The 14,645-nt window shown below is 41.1% G+C and overlaps 1 protein-coding gene across 18 annotated transcripts in view; it reads right to left on the bottom strand.

The window, feature by feature from the left end:
• The window catches only part of LRRFIP1 (LRR binding FLII interacting protein 1), a 107,786-nt gene that overhangs the window by 7,176 nt on the left and 85,965 nt on the right, over positions 1 to 14,645 (bottom strand). For 12 of the 18 annotated variants that reach the window (XM_082225925.1, XM_082225936.1, XM_082225937.1 and 9 more), the window contains 4 exons: positions 12,890 to 12,982; positions 11,700 to 11,792; positions 9,885 to 10,026; positions 5,695 to 9,023 (listed from right to left, as the gene is read on the bottom strand). In XM_082225925.1, the coding sequence (XP_082082051.1) occupies positions 7,036 to 9,023; positions 9,885 to 10,026; positions 11,700 to 11,792; positions 12,890 to 12,982 (2,316 nt within the window). In that variant the 3' untranslated portion in view covers positions 5,695 to 7,035. Of the gene's footprint in view, positions 1 to 290; positions 341 to 5,694; positions 9,024 to 9,884; positions 10,027 to 11,699; positions 11,793 to 12,889; positions 12,983 to 14,645 lie in introns of those variants that run through there. The other 6 variants (XM_082225930.1, XM_082225932.1, XM_082225942.1 and 3 more) reach the window with 3 other exon arrangements.

The raw sequence follows: 14,645 nt of genomic DNA, 5'->3' as shown, positions 1-14,645 counted from the left end.
TCCGATTGCATTTCTTTTAAAAATCAACAAGCACCCCCTCTCTCTCAACGCACACACGCGCACGCACGCACACACACATGCACACTTAATGTATATGCATTTGCACACGATCACACTCAAGTGCAAAATTCTTTTCTGTGAAGTGGCCCAAAGTCTTGTTCTAATTTGGCTCAGGCAATGCAAATTATCACATGAAAACTTTGACCTTGTCAATCAGCTCTGACCTGCAGGGAAACAACTGGCAACACCTGAAGAGACTAATACAGAGGAAGTATTAAACTTTTGATTACCTGTTCAAGTAAATATTCTCGCTCATCAACAAGTTTTTTCAATCTAATGTCTACAAGAAAAAAAGAGAAGTGAAGCACTCTGTTGATATTGTTAAGTGAAAGATGCAAAGTATGTATTAAATTTGAAAAAGAAAGAATGGTGATGAAGGTTAGTGGAACTAATGATAAAAGATAGTTATGCACGTACCACGGTAAATGAGGTCACAAACAGGACTGGGAAGGGGTTTCAGCCAAGGGAGGTTATGCCAGTCTCACAAAGCATGCTTGTCACTTCAGTAGAAGCAGCCAGGTGCATGCAAAGCGGCTAATCTTCTACTGTAGGTTAGCATGCAAGGATTCTAGGGTCAAACCCTGGAATACAAAAATCTCACAAATCTTTACAGTGCAGCAGCATTAGGAAGACAGCAACACACTATCACAATGAGGTACACATCTTTTCTTTTTTTAAAGCAGTCCTCTTTATAATTTGTCATTGGTGGTGTGTGGGGGTGTTGAATGGGGTGGCTTTGGATGTTTCCAGATTGAGAACTATTTCCATGCGCATCTCTCAAATCCAGGAGAAGAGCCATTCACCCCAAACATTTTGCTTCTGCCACATTCCCCCTCTTGGGGCCCTGCTGGCTGGGGCTCATGGGGAACATCTAGAGAGCACCAGTTTGGGGAAGGCTATGTAGTGTATTCTTGCAAAAATGATTAACAGTTGAAGATGCTGACACAAGCATGTGTTTTATTCTCCATATAAAACTGTAACATTCTCAAAAATAATTGAAGTGCTCCAAGAATCTTTATACTTTCTGTCTTTGAAACCTGAATATATACAATAAGATACAATGTAAGATTACCTTTCCCATGCCACTTTGCACCACACTTCAAGTTACTTTTGAGAACTTTCAATTTATTGGGCATTGCATGGGAAGCTTGCTCTTCATAAAATAAGAGGTTCTGGGTGCAGAGATCTTCCAGCACATTTCCCTAGAAATCAGTGATTACACTCAGCACCAAAGGGATGTAGTTAAAAGCTCCGTAGTACCCTATCATTTTCATTCAGGACAAATTTCATTAGTAGGTGTGGAGTATAGAATAAAATTTGTAGCACAGAAAACTACAGCTTGAATGACTGTAGCTTCAGGTAAATGTCAATTTTATAAATGGGAAACATTGCAAAGAAGGTCATTTCAGTACTAAAGCATTGCTGTAGGATTCAGGCTGCTTTGCTGATCCAGGCATATAATGGTGGAACATCTATATGAACTGAAAAGAGATTAGGCACAATCAATAGCATCATTTCAATTAGATATTTATTGAATACAATACAGCTAGAACCATGTGGGAGTCACTTTTCTGTGATGTGATGCATTGCAGCTGGACACTTTGTCTGAACTACCAGGACAAGGTCAGTGGTGTGGCGTTTTCCCATGAAATCTGTCACAGCTTTGGGTGCCTCAACAGGTCTGAGCCCTGAGACTTTTGTACTAGGCCCCTGGTTTCCTGCCCTTTCTCCCCATCTTTCTTATTTTGTTTTAGATTTTTTACAACTTTGCTTATAAGGTTGCTGGGTTTGCTGCAGAGTATAGTGCTGGCAAGATTCCAGGCACTGATTGTCGTAGTTTGCTCAGATAAATTGCCTTCAAATTTGAGTCATGGGCTGATGCTCTTTTAAGTTCCTAGCATGTTCCGAGTCCCACCCACTTGGTTGCCACAGAGCATGCCGGTAGGTAAATCACACAGTTCAAAGTTGGAGCTAACTCTTTATTAGCAAAAACATGATTTCCACAGACTTGGCTGAGTGTCAGGCCTAATGAGCACGGGAGCTCATTCCCTGTGGGTCTTACTCCATGAAATCAGTTGCCAAGACTAAAGGTCTCCCCACAGCTGTCTGTGTTTCCTCCTCTCTAGGGCTTTCCCCAAGCAATTGGAGACTGAGCCTGTGTGCAGCCAGTCTCTCCTCCGTCCCTTTCATGACCTTCTTGGTTCTGAGAGGCTGGGGGAGGGGAGCTGATCACAGCAGGAGGAGTTTTTGCAAACTGTAGGACCTGTCAAATCCAGCCACTGAGGGAGACATGAGCTCTCCCCGCAGAAGCAACAGGGTGTAGAAGCCATGGAAGAGGAGTGAAAGGTGAAGAGCAGGCAGACTCTGCAGAACTTCATTAAGGGGGGGGGGAGAGAGAGACTTGTTCTAAACAGGCGGGGGAAGGATTTCCCACCACTCATCCTGAAGCGCCGCCTCCAAAACAGCTGCAGAATCTTTTCCTGCCCCAGATGCAACTCACCAGGGAGACCTCCTGCCGTTCCTCTACCTTAAAATCATGCAATGGCCAAAAGTAGTGAAATGAAACGGGGGGGGGGGGCTTTCCCCAACCTGGCAGGAGAGCCATTCATCAGCTGATTTGCCCCATCCCAGCAGGCACCATGAGGGCACACCATAGAGAGAGGAAAGGGTGAAGAGGGATCCTTGCATGCACACTTCCTGGCTCTGCTTGCAAAGCAAGTCTCTGTACAGAGAGCAGGTGCGTCCATAGATATGGGGAAAAGGAAAGAGTGATACACACACACACACACACACACTCTCTCTCTCTTCCTGGTTCTGTTTGCAAAACCTCAGACATTTTGCTCATTTTTAAAAAAATCCCCCAGATGGTGACTTCACCCTTTGAATTAAATACATGTCTGGGGAAAACCGGACATATGGCAACCCTACATTATGCTACACATCTTAAGTAAACAGTAGGGTTACTACCACCTTTCACCCTTACTAGTTCCTCCCTCTCCTCCTGCCCATATAGACCCCATTTACAATTGTTTAGAGAAGATAAATCAAGACATAAGGGGGCTATTTTACAGAAAACGATCTCAGAGCAACAGTAGCAATAAACAATATTTCACAAAACAATTTCTTGAATATTGTTAATAAGCACATTTTTAGTTCATATATGACTGGTTGAAATTTGCATCAAATTTGCAGATGACATCAAACTGGGAGGTGAAGCAAAAGCCACAGAATCGGGATTCAAGGTGACCTTAACAGATTGGAAAACTGGGCGAAAGCTAACAAAATGAATTTCAATCGGGGAAAATGTAAGGTTCTGCACTTAAGCAGGAAGAATCAGATGCACAAATATAGGATGGGGGACACCAGGCTTACTAGCAGTAACATAAGTCAACCGTGTGATGCAGCAACAAAAGCGCTAATGCTATTCTAGGCTGCATCAACCGAAGTCTAGTGTCCAGATCAAGGGAAGTAATAGCCCCACTCTATTCTGCCTTGGTTAGACCACACCTGGAATATGGTGTCCGATTCTGGACACCACAATTTAAGGAGGATGTTGACAAGCTGGAACGTGTGCAGAGGAGGGCAACCAAGATGATCAAGTGTCTGAAAACCGAGCCTTATGAGGAAGAATTGAAGGAGCTGGGTATGTTTAGCCTGGAAAAGAGGAGAATGATAGGAGATATGATAGCCACTGTCAAATATCTCAAGGACTGTCACATGGAAGAGGGAACAGGCTTGTTTTCTCCTGCTCTGGAGGGGAGGACTTGTGCCAGTGGCTTCAAGTTACAAGAAAGGAGATTCCAATTAAACATGATAGTAAGAGCTGTTCGACAGTGGAATGGACTCCCTTTGGAAGTGGTGGACTCTCCTTCCTTGGAGGTTTGTAAGCAGAGGTTGGAAAGCCATCTGTCATGGGACTCAGCTAAATTGGTAAAGAAAAAGCAATTTATATGCGTTGTATATGCAATATAACATTGTGTCACCAGATGGCGCTGCAAAGTCCCACTTTTATCTACCTGTTTTCTATGTTTAAATTTACATTGCATTTAACTGAAACGCTTCTTTGATGTGTCTAGATCCAGCCATGGATGCTTTAGCTGAGATTCCTGCATTGCAGGGGATTGGACTAGATGACCCTTGGGTTCCCTTCCAACTCTACGATTCAATGAGGTATAGAATGAGGTATATCGGGCATAAAACAGCACTGAGCTTATCAACTGGCACTCCAAAGCAAATTCTCATATTAACAGTTGCAATTCAATTGTCAATATGCCTCAACTCTAATTATGTAATAAATGATTGCAATTTTAGAGCCATTTGTCCATATGAAACTTGGAACAGGAGCGATGGGGGACCTTCAGCCCGAAGGCCTATTCAAACCCAGTCCAGATCTCCAGTTTGTCCAGTGAGGATGCACCTCACAAACCAGGCCCATAGGTGATGTCAGGGATGGATGAAGCTACAAAGGAGCCACTGGGAAACTAAAGTGAGCTTTAGTTTGTGAGTGGGGCTCGCTGTCAGCACCAGTTAGCTGACTGGCACTGACAGGGAGCCCCACCGGGATCAGCTAACTAGGGACTTCCTTGTTGAAAACTGTGGGTTTTCTCTGTGTGGAGGAAGTGGACTCAACTCCCTTCCTTCAAACAGACATTCATCTCTCTGGAGAGGCAGTGGTTTGGATCCCATACACCTGGCAATGTTAGATCTTGCTCACTGGCTAATACCAGTTCTGCACCCTTGATTAATAGCTCTGGCTTTGCTTGGTGCCCAAGTAGTCATCACTCTTTACCCCGGGATTCAGGCATCTTCTCAGCGCATGCCCTGGGGAGCAATGGGAAGAACAGAGAAGCTTCATTGCTAAACATAGCAGGAAAGGATATCATCTGGAAATGAGGCTACCAATGCACAATGGTGTCCATTGTGCATATTGATTTTGAACTCGTCCTAGGAACCCAAATCTGTGGTCCACTATGTTTTCTAATACAGTAGTACCTCGGGTTACAAACACTTCGGGTTAGAAACTCCGCTAACCCGGAAGTAGTACCTCGGGGGTTGAGAACTTTGCCCCAGGATGAGAACGGAAATCACCTGCGGGTGACCCCATTAGCAAAAGCGCACCTCAGGTTAAGAACGGTTTCGGGTTAAGAACGGACCTCTGGAACAAATTAAGTTCATAACCAGAGGGACCACTGTAGTGTTTCATTGGAAGCCTTATCTCAGAGGAACATATCTAATATTTAAAGTTTGAAGTTACATGGTTGTAGCCAATGGTGTTGCCAGAAGAAGGGGGAGAGAAACAATGTCCCGTATTCCCCTTCCTAAAACTGGTCTTGAGGGTCTCCAACCTTCCAAAGTAGATCCAGGGTGTGCAGAGGCGTGAGGGCTGCACAGGGAATGGGGGAACTGCCAAAAATTGCTTATTACCCTGATCCACTTTACCATCAGCTGCACAACACTGTTGGATACAACTCACTGCTTTTGCTAAGAACTGCCACATCTAAAATAAAAGCAACAAAATAGATAAAAGCGGCTAGGTACCATCTAGATAATTTAAAAAATAAATTTATATAACAAAAATTATGAGCAGCATCAGTTGAATTGTAAGCACTTTATAAACAGGAGACAAGAAACACCTTAGAGTATAAAAAGTTTATTTCAATCTATAAACAACTCTGTGTGTGATATATGTTTTGTTTTTCCTTTTGTGCTTTAGTAGCTGAATACATTTATTATCTATTTTGAGTGCTGCAGTGCTACAAACATTCAGACTTTGATCCTATCTTATTTGTAACAGTCTAATACAAAAATATTTGTTTATTTCTGCATTAAAAATAGTCCAAGTTGGAAATAAGATACATACTGAAAAATTAGAAATTATCCATTTTCATTTTAGCCATTATTTTAAAAAATATTTATTTTTTTCTAAAGCAGTGTGATAGAGTTTTATGCATAAAACAACAGTTGCCTTTGGTTCTGTGGTTTTAAATAACATTTATTAAGGCATTCACAAAGTCATCCAAATTTGCCTACATTTCAGCAAAGAAGAAGGGGAAAGACTTTAAGATTTAGATTTAAGAAAATGTTAATTTGGGGTGGGAGGGAGGATAGAACATATGATATAACTTGAAGAAAATGTTACTTGATAAAAAAGCTAAGCACAATATAAATGAAGCACAAAAGAAACAAAACTTTCTTTAAAATAATATATATAGATCATGTTAAACAAAGTGGTTTGAATCCAGAATCAGTCAACTTTATTTGGTTCTACTGAAATAAATGTAACTCAAACACCAATGATTTTAATGGAATCTAGGTGTGACTAACTTGCTCTGAATCCAGTCTAGTGAAGGCTTGATTTGATATGAAATGACTAAAGTGTACACTTATTCCTATTAACAAACCAATGATTCTTCACTTGCAACTTCTGTCCATTAATTCTATGTTATTGACCTAACTATATTTTGGCAATAGAAGTGACCTTAATTTGGAATGTGTCGATATGCAGCCTGTATAAAGTGCCATTTTATCACCGTTTGGCAAACTACTAGCATTTGAAAGCATGTTGAAGCTGATGTGCTTTGTAACAACTTGCTTCTAAAATAGAGGTGATGATAATTGTTAGCATATATTCAAAAGGTGGACAGTTTCTAAGAACCTTCAAATCTTAGCTTTCATTAAAATACGGGGGCTATATTATACTGTAGGTGAAAATATTAAAAAGCACTTAATTCAGATTTAGTATGATTAACAGCTTTGTATTACTATGATAAACAGTGATTAAAACCTGAGAGGTAAGAAAATGTTCATAGTCATTCATTATTGATATAGATAACAAGTTGTATAAAATGTATTTAGAGCGTGGATCTAGTTCCACTGTTAAACTTTTCCTGTCGTCTTTTGTTTAAAACAGCATATTTACTCTGAAATCACCAGATGGCAGGTTTGTAACATGCAGTAATGACCCGGCTTCTGAGGTTATGATATGACACAATCTTCCCGAGATTTACCTTTACCCTTTCTACCCACTTGGACTTCCTCTTCACTTTCATCCCCATCATTTTTTAGTTTTTCCAACTGCTCTGCAGTATATTCAGTAATGTGATCTATATTGATTTCATCTGACATCTTTTTGCTTGGGTCTTCCAAAATTGCACACTGTGCCTTTGAGGCCCCAGAAGCAGAAGGATCTGTCTGAAAGAATGCAGATTCTTCCAGTTCTTTCCCTTGGGTATTTTCACTTTCAATCACGGTGGATTCATTTGTGACCTCATCTGCTAAGGCTTGGTAGGTTTTACCTTTTTTATTTTCTTCAGCATCTCTATATTCCATTTCAGTGTCCTTTTTGATTATATTCTGTGCTGCATGTTCTGTAATCTCAACTTTCTCTTGCGTTTGGTGATTATTTGTCTCAAGCTCATTATTAAGATTATCATTCCTTTCAGTAACTTCCTGTTTTCCAAATGGAGACTCTGCAAAATCAAATGCTTCATGATATTCTTCCGCAACTTCTTCTTCTTCATTGTCAAGCTTTCTCTCTTGATCACTCAATTCAGTCTTCTGTGAGGTGAGGCAAGGAGCCTTCTCAATATCTGGCACAATGTCAAGAATCTTTTCTTCTATTTTTTCGTGATTCTTGTCCTCTTCGTTTCCTTTGTTTACTTCAGTGCCCTGCATATTTACACAAGAAGTTCTAGCAGATTCCTGAAAAGTTTCAGCTTGTATATTTACACTTTGCTCTTCTGCTGGCTTATAGTCTTCATTATTGTCACCAGCAACTTCTTCAGGTGCTATCTGGATGTCTGCCACAGTTTTGCCATCATCTATGAATTCTGATTTAATGTCCCCACATTTCTTAGAATCATCCTCATGGTCTAAGTTCCTTTCCTCAGGGATCTGGCATTCACGGTGATTCACACCATCTGCAGCAGTTTCTTCTGTATGACCCTCTTTCATGGTAAAATCTAAATGTACATTCAGTGCTTCTACTAAAGCTGCTCTCTGATCAGTCTCCATAGCAGGATTTTCTTCATTCTTTTCACTGGCTCCAATCACTTGCATAGTTTGTTCCTCTTCAACAAATGTATCATCTTTTGAAGATAAGGGCTGAGATTTTTCCATTCCAACTTGTTTTTGTTCTTCAGACTCATCTGATGCAGAAGATATTTCAGTTTGTTCTGCTGCTACTTCACACGCCTGCCGCTGCACGGCATGTTCCGTCTCATTCTCTTCATTAATTCCACCAGTTTCATTTTTATCCCCGTCTGCTTTATCAATTAGTTTGATGCGTCCACCTTCAAGAAGATGTCCCTCAACAATTTTGCTTTCCGGTTGTTCAGTACAAGGATCAATACTTGGCACTTTGAGAAGCAAATCTTCTGCCAATTCTGGTGATTCTGATTGACTGGAAGTTGCCACATGGCTGTTATTCACAAAATCCAAAGCTTCCTGAAATACTTCATTATTATCGCCTTCTCCCTCATCACCTACAATATGTGTTTGCTTATCTTTATCTTGCTGTTGGGGAAGTATTTCTATCTCTGTCTGTATCTGCTCATTAGCCTCAATACCTGAACATGCTACTGCAGTATCACTTTTATTTACAACATTTCCATCAGACTCTTTCACTTCTATGGTATCATCAGGGAACCCCCCCTCACCCCTTAATTCAACTATACCACTGTTTTCAAGGGAACAAACAATTCCTGGAACATGCTCTGAATGACTCTTAGCTGGTTCCTCAGGTCCACTATTTAATAACAATGTTGAAGCCACTTTGCCTTCAGTGATTTTCTCTGCCTCCGCATTTTCATCAGCATGCAACGTCTTTATCTCTGAACATTCCTGTACAATTTCCTGTTCCTTAGTCTCCTCTGTGTGTTCCTCATGCTCAGTATTCTGCAAGATTTCTTTTTTCCCCACATTCTCCAAAATCTCATTTTTCATCTCCACTTCCTTGGCTCTGCCTAAAAGATCATTAAGAAAGTTGAAGGGACCAAAATAGGGAGACTACTTAACTGTGTTACGTTAAACACTTACCTCCCCACTTAAAACCCAGAAGAGAGAATGAATCAGAAGAACTGGTTAAGAAAGATCAGCTTTTGCCAATTATGTGAAGGCAAAGCAGCAATTGAATTAGTTAGTGGCCTGATCAGCAGAAAGTGTCCTCTTCCCTGGTATCAACTGCACTGCACAGGTAAATGCCATTGAAGTCTGAAGGTTTACAAAGGAAAATACCTTTTGATTTGTCTGACAGCTATCCATTATTTCTGACCTAAAATTGTGTTCTATTACCCTGAGAAATATTAGGGACCAAAATACACCCCTCATAAATATCATCTTTTAAAAATTATCACTACAGTACTAAAAATATTTTTTTTGCTCTCTCATTCACAAGTCAGTTCAAAAAAGAGTAACTCTATGTAACTTCCCCAGTCTCTTCACATGCTCCTAATCCTATTTTAGTCTTCAAGTTTTCCCCATGTACTGCAGGGAACCAAAGCACCTTCAGAGTCACTCAGGACACTTAGGATTGCATGTTCAACATCTGTCTTAATAAAAGTGGCTGCACACCTTGTAGACATACATATAGAGCTTAGATGTTTTTAAAGCATTTGTTTCCCTGGACTTGGGGAATAAAAAGGAATTATCTTAACATCTCCTCATAAAGATAAATAAAAGAAATATAATATGCTTGAAGTGATTGTTGGCATTAAGCAGAAAATAAAATGTATAGAAGTGATTTTATAAGCAGCATGCTGGTGATTAGTAAGTTGTTCAGATTCTAGCAAAGGTGGTGATCAAAAATCTTGATAAAAGGTAATTACCTAATGTATCATCCCCAGCTACCTTAGGGGCATGAGTTGATCCTGGAGCAATATTGGAAGAACTTTGTAGTCCATCATTATCTAGATCACCAGAGGTTTCTCCATTGGTAGCTACTTCTGAGTTGGGTATTATTCCATGTCGCTGTGAGTGAAATATTAAACAAACATTAGAACAACATTACAATACCATGCACATGAAATTTGCTCACAAAGTCACAATTCAAACATGGCACAAAGCATGTGTGTACACTGTGTGAGGGTATAATGAACATCTGGAACATCTAAGAAATGTCTTGATAAACAAAGCTATATGGTATTTAGATTAACCAATGTCTTGATTTGTATAAAAAAATAAAATAAATCCTTCTCCAAGAAGTTCAGAGCAGCATTTTATCATTATAGCAATCCCATGAAAACAATTTGCCAGAGCTGACCAAAGCTACAAACTGTACTTAAATAGTCAAGATTGTTTCCAAACCCAGTACATCAACAATTCTATCACACTAGCTTAAAAGGCAACTGTAACTCAGCCCACTATGTCTATTTCTTCACGACTTTAATCTGGTTTAATATGGTTCGAGTGGGAGATGTTCCTAACAAATTGTGCTACCAATATAAGTTTACAATACTGTTTTGCTTTATAGAGGCAGCATGGTCTCTGGCTTCTGTCAAAACAGCACTAAGTACATGCTTTGATCCAATGTTAATGTTTACTAAGTGCCAAAATGTAGCAGCAAGCATTGGACAGAATAGTACAGTGCACAGGCCCTCAATGCCTTTTTAGGTGGCCCTCAGCAACATTTGGCACCCCCCAGCCCCTGCACTGTCTTTCCAAAGTGGGTTAAGCAAGGCGCTGAGCTTTGACAGGGTCCGAGAGCCTTCCTGCCTCCTTCTCAAAACCTGGTTGGCACTCTCCCAGCCCTGTGAAGGGGTTGAGAGGGCTCTAGGGCACTGCCAGAACCTCGTGCCTCACTTAGCTGGCTTTGAGAAGGCAGTGTGAGGGCTGTGTGCATGTGTCAAATTTTAGCCTCGCTTCCCACGTGACCAGGCAGTGTTTGGTTCATGGGTTCTGTGTCAAAGTACTCTTGCAGCCCACTTTGTATGAAAAGTTGGACTGCTCTGAATTATATAAACAGGGCCATCTTAACCATAGGCGCCAGAGGTGCGGGGCACCCGGGTGTAGGGCTCCCAGGGGTGCCAGGCAGAGAGTCCAGGGCCCAAGTGTTGGAGTCTGGGGAAGAGCCTGCCTGTCAGTTGCAGCGCCGTGGCGGGCTCGTCTACTGCGGGCAGTTCTGCGCCATGAGTTTAGGGGCAAGCAAGCAGCGAGCTGCTGAAGCGGTCATCCGGCTCCGCCCTCCTGCGTGCCTGGGATTGGTATAAGGCCATGGAGACGCCCGCCCAGCGCATGCTGCTTACAGCATGAGGCGCCCGGATTTGCTCAGTTGCAGATGCCAACGCCTCAGGCTGGTTTGTTGCACTGGGCTCCTTATGTTCCCTGTTTTCTTTTCCTGAGCAGAGATAAGTGTGGTGCCAGCTCCCTAAAAAAAGGTTGACAACTCTGTGGCCACTTTGATGTTCTGCCCACCAAAAACACTGGGCAACCTGGGGGGGGGTGCACCAGGTGGATCTTTGCACCCCAGCGCCACATATACTTAAGACAGCCCTGAGTATAAAACAGAGTAAGAAAGAGTCACACACTTAGCCAACCCTTATTTAAACAGCTCACCACTGCTTCAAAGCCCAATCCATTTATTTTCTTGGCACACAGAAATGATTACTTAATCTTTTTACACTTCTTTTGTTGTTTCTGCATACCTTCAATTGTTCCTTCAGCACAATCACCTCCTCTCTAAGATCATCTCGCTCACTTCTTATGGAATCAAAGAACTCTTTCTGCCTCTCTAATGCCTGAGTTGCCAAAGAACAAGCAGAGGATAAGGAAATGACAAGAGGAGAACAGGAAAGAGGAAAAATGTAGAAATAAAAAGGTAAGGAAAATTAGCAATAAGAATAAGCAAGTTTCAGATATGCAGAGAATTATTAAATTTCCATGCAAGCAGAAAAAGGAATTTTATTTTAGTATTTGTGGGAGTTATGAAAACTTCCTTGATAGATATCAGTAGCTCCTATTTGCAAGAATGTGACATGCTTCAACAACCCTGAGTTGTACTTTAAAATGTCACTACTGCAGATGCATGTAAGATATCTAATGCAAACATGTTTGTTTTGTAAAATTGAGGTTGGCCCTTACAAACGTTGGTTTCATAAATGCTTTAAGTCAGAGCTTTCCAAACTTTTCATGTTGGTGACACAATTTTTAGACATGTACCATTTTACGATACAGTAATTCAGTTTTGCTAGCAAACCAGAGGGTAAACTAACCCCTTTCCAGCCATGGGAGGAGTGTGGGAGCATTTGCGCAACACACCTATGCACTGCAGCCGACACTCTAATGTGTTGAGACACAGTTTGGAAAGCTTTGCTCTAAGTCATTAGCTGATCACCACACATTCTGGTTTTGTCCAAGTTTCCTGGTCTTCTCTTTTTTATGCTAATGACTTTATGGTAGGTTTCTCTTTGATTAACAGTGTCATGCAGGCAAAATTGCTGATCAGCAAATAGAGCAATGTACTGTAGTAGTTACGAAAAACGTTACTGTGTCTAAATATTGGCCACATTCAACAATCATCACTAAACTTATACGGAAATATAAGGCTTTGAATTTTATGCTATGAGGCTAAGAATTAAAATTTAATTAATTAATATAAATTTGCTCCATTTCTGCAATATTCAAATGGTCATGGGTTCTGAATTCTGTTCTGTCCAAATTCTATCCTTGGTGCACACATAACCCCCAGCTCCAAAACTGCTTTGGTAGCTACTACTCTGTTTATAAAGGACACAAGTCTTTTTTGCAGAAATGAGCATTTTATAACACTGTGTGGAGTTTAATACTCTTGCTTAAAAGACAGCACTGACAATCTGGTCAAAGTTGTGACTCCTACCCCTATCTTTTTTTCTTTCCATTCTATTGTCTCCTGAAGATCAGACATTTCCCTGACATAGCCCTCCTGTTTCTGCTGTAGTTGTCGGATTTCCTAAAGTGCAGGAGCAAACAAGAAGACAGAAGGCAGACAAGAGAGTTAATCAGAAGAAAAACCCAAGGCTACAGCATTTTATAAGTACCATGAAAAAAAGTTAAATCAACTAAATCCAAGAAACCTACCATTTACACCAATTTTATGGCTCTGCCCTGAAATCCCAGGAACTTTTCTCCTTAAGATAAAATAGCTCTTTGTGCTACGTTCTAACAGAGAAAATAGTGGCCACCTCACAGTATGGACAGGAGCTGGAGCCAGGGCTACGCTCCTCCTTGTCTTACCAGGACGGTGCAGCTGCTTACTCCATATAAGCTAAACCACCCCAGCCAAGCTGTGTGCATGCAGGTGAGCAGAGGAAGAGATTAGTATACACATTCTAGTTGGCATTCATCAAATATGTCAACACTTGATGGGAGGGGTCACATTGTTCTTAGGACTTAGTATGTGACACAGTCGCTTAAGAAGTTAGTCACCACCATCCCACTTTGAACATAAAAGTAAGGCGGAAGGAAGGAAGGAAGGAAGGAAGGAAGGAAGGAAGGAAGGAAAAGACAATAAGTGGTAGATTCAGCCTGGTCAGTGATCTAAGCGGATGGATGCAACTCGGACCCCTGGACACCACCTCCTCCACGAGGAAGGGGAGGAGCAGAGGAGCAAGGGCAAGGCTTGAGGCAACGCACTTCACTGCAGGGCGCTGGGCTAGATGACCTGTGGTCATCCCCTCCAACACTACAGTTCTGTCATTCTATGATTAATCTCATTCACAGCAAGCCATAAATGAGTAAGATAAGGGAGTGTGAGAGGTCCTGGGAGCATTATAAAGAAGGAGCTGAGTAAAAGGCATAATGTAAATAATGTTACAAATACAGGTCTTAGGACAGAAAAGTGCTATATATATGATGCTAATGCTTCGAGGTTCAAGGCAGGAACTTAAACTGATGCAGCTTCTGGGAACACCATATAGGCTAAAAGCTCCCGTAAAGCAATTAAAGTTCCTGCCTTCAAGCACTAGGCAGTGCTAATCCCATGTGGAGCCAGAAAAGCCAGCACAGAAGATACGATCAGATCAGATACAGTTTCTCAAACTGAAGGTACCAGTGTGCAACCATTTGATTACAGGAGCAAATGCTTTCTTTGCATAGCTATTTGCCACAATTCTCTTCAAACACTCCCAGTTCACCCACAAAAGAATCTGGTATCTCCAGATGGCATCTCCTCAAGCCACGTTTTTCATCCCAGTAGCAGGGAAGCAGTCTCCTCCCTGACTTCTGTCCCACATCCCAGAATTCAACACCAGCATTCCAAGAAGTGAGCCATATCAGACAGTAGGGACCTTGTTTCCTGTGATTTGGTAAGCAAGTAGCTCTTTAATTCAAAACCATTCACACTTGAATACAATTACAAGTTTCCCTTCAGATGCTTTACTCATCCAACAGTAATTTACAATGTTTTAAAAAGGGATATAAAGCAAGATCACTTGCTTAGATAAACTGTACATAGTTGGTGTTTTGCATCTAATGAGAATTTAACCTAGAACAGTGTGATGAGATGTTCTTGATAATTCCTAAAGAATCACTTTTTGTGGAAAATCTGAAGCTAGAGAAAGGAATATTTTGTGGTCCATTTCCTAGCATACAAGATATTAATGAAAGTAATGTTT

Source organism: Podarcis vaucheri (assembly GCF_965113315.1).
Source record: "Podarcis vaucheri genome assembly, chromosome: 1".
In the NCBI taxonomy this organism is placed as follows: Eukaryota; Metazoa; Chordata; class Lepidosauria; order Squamata; family Lacertidae; genus Podarcis; species Podarcis vaucheri.
This window is presented reverse-complemented; position numbering and strand designations above follow the sequence as displayed.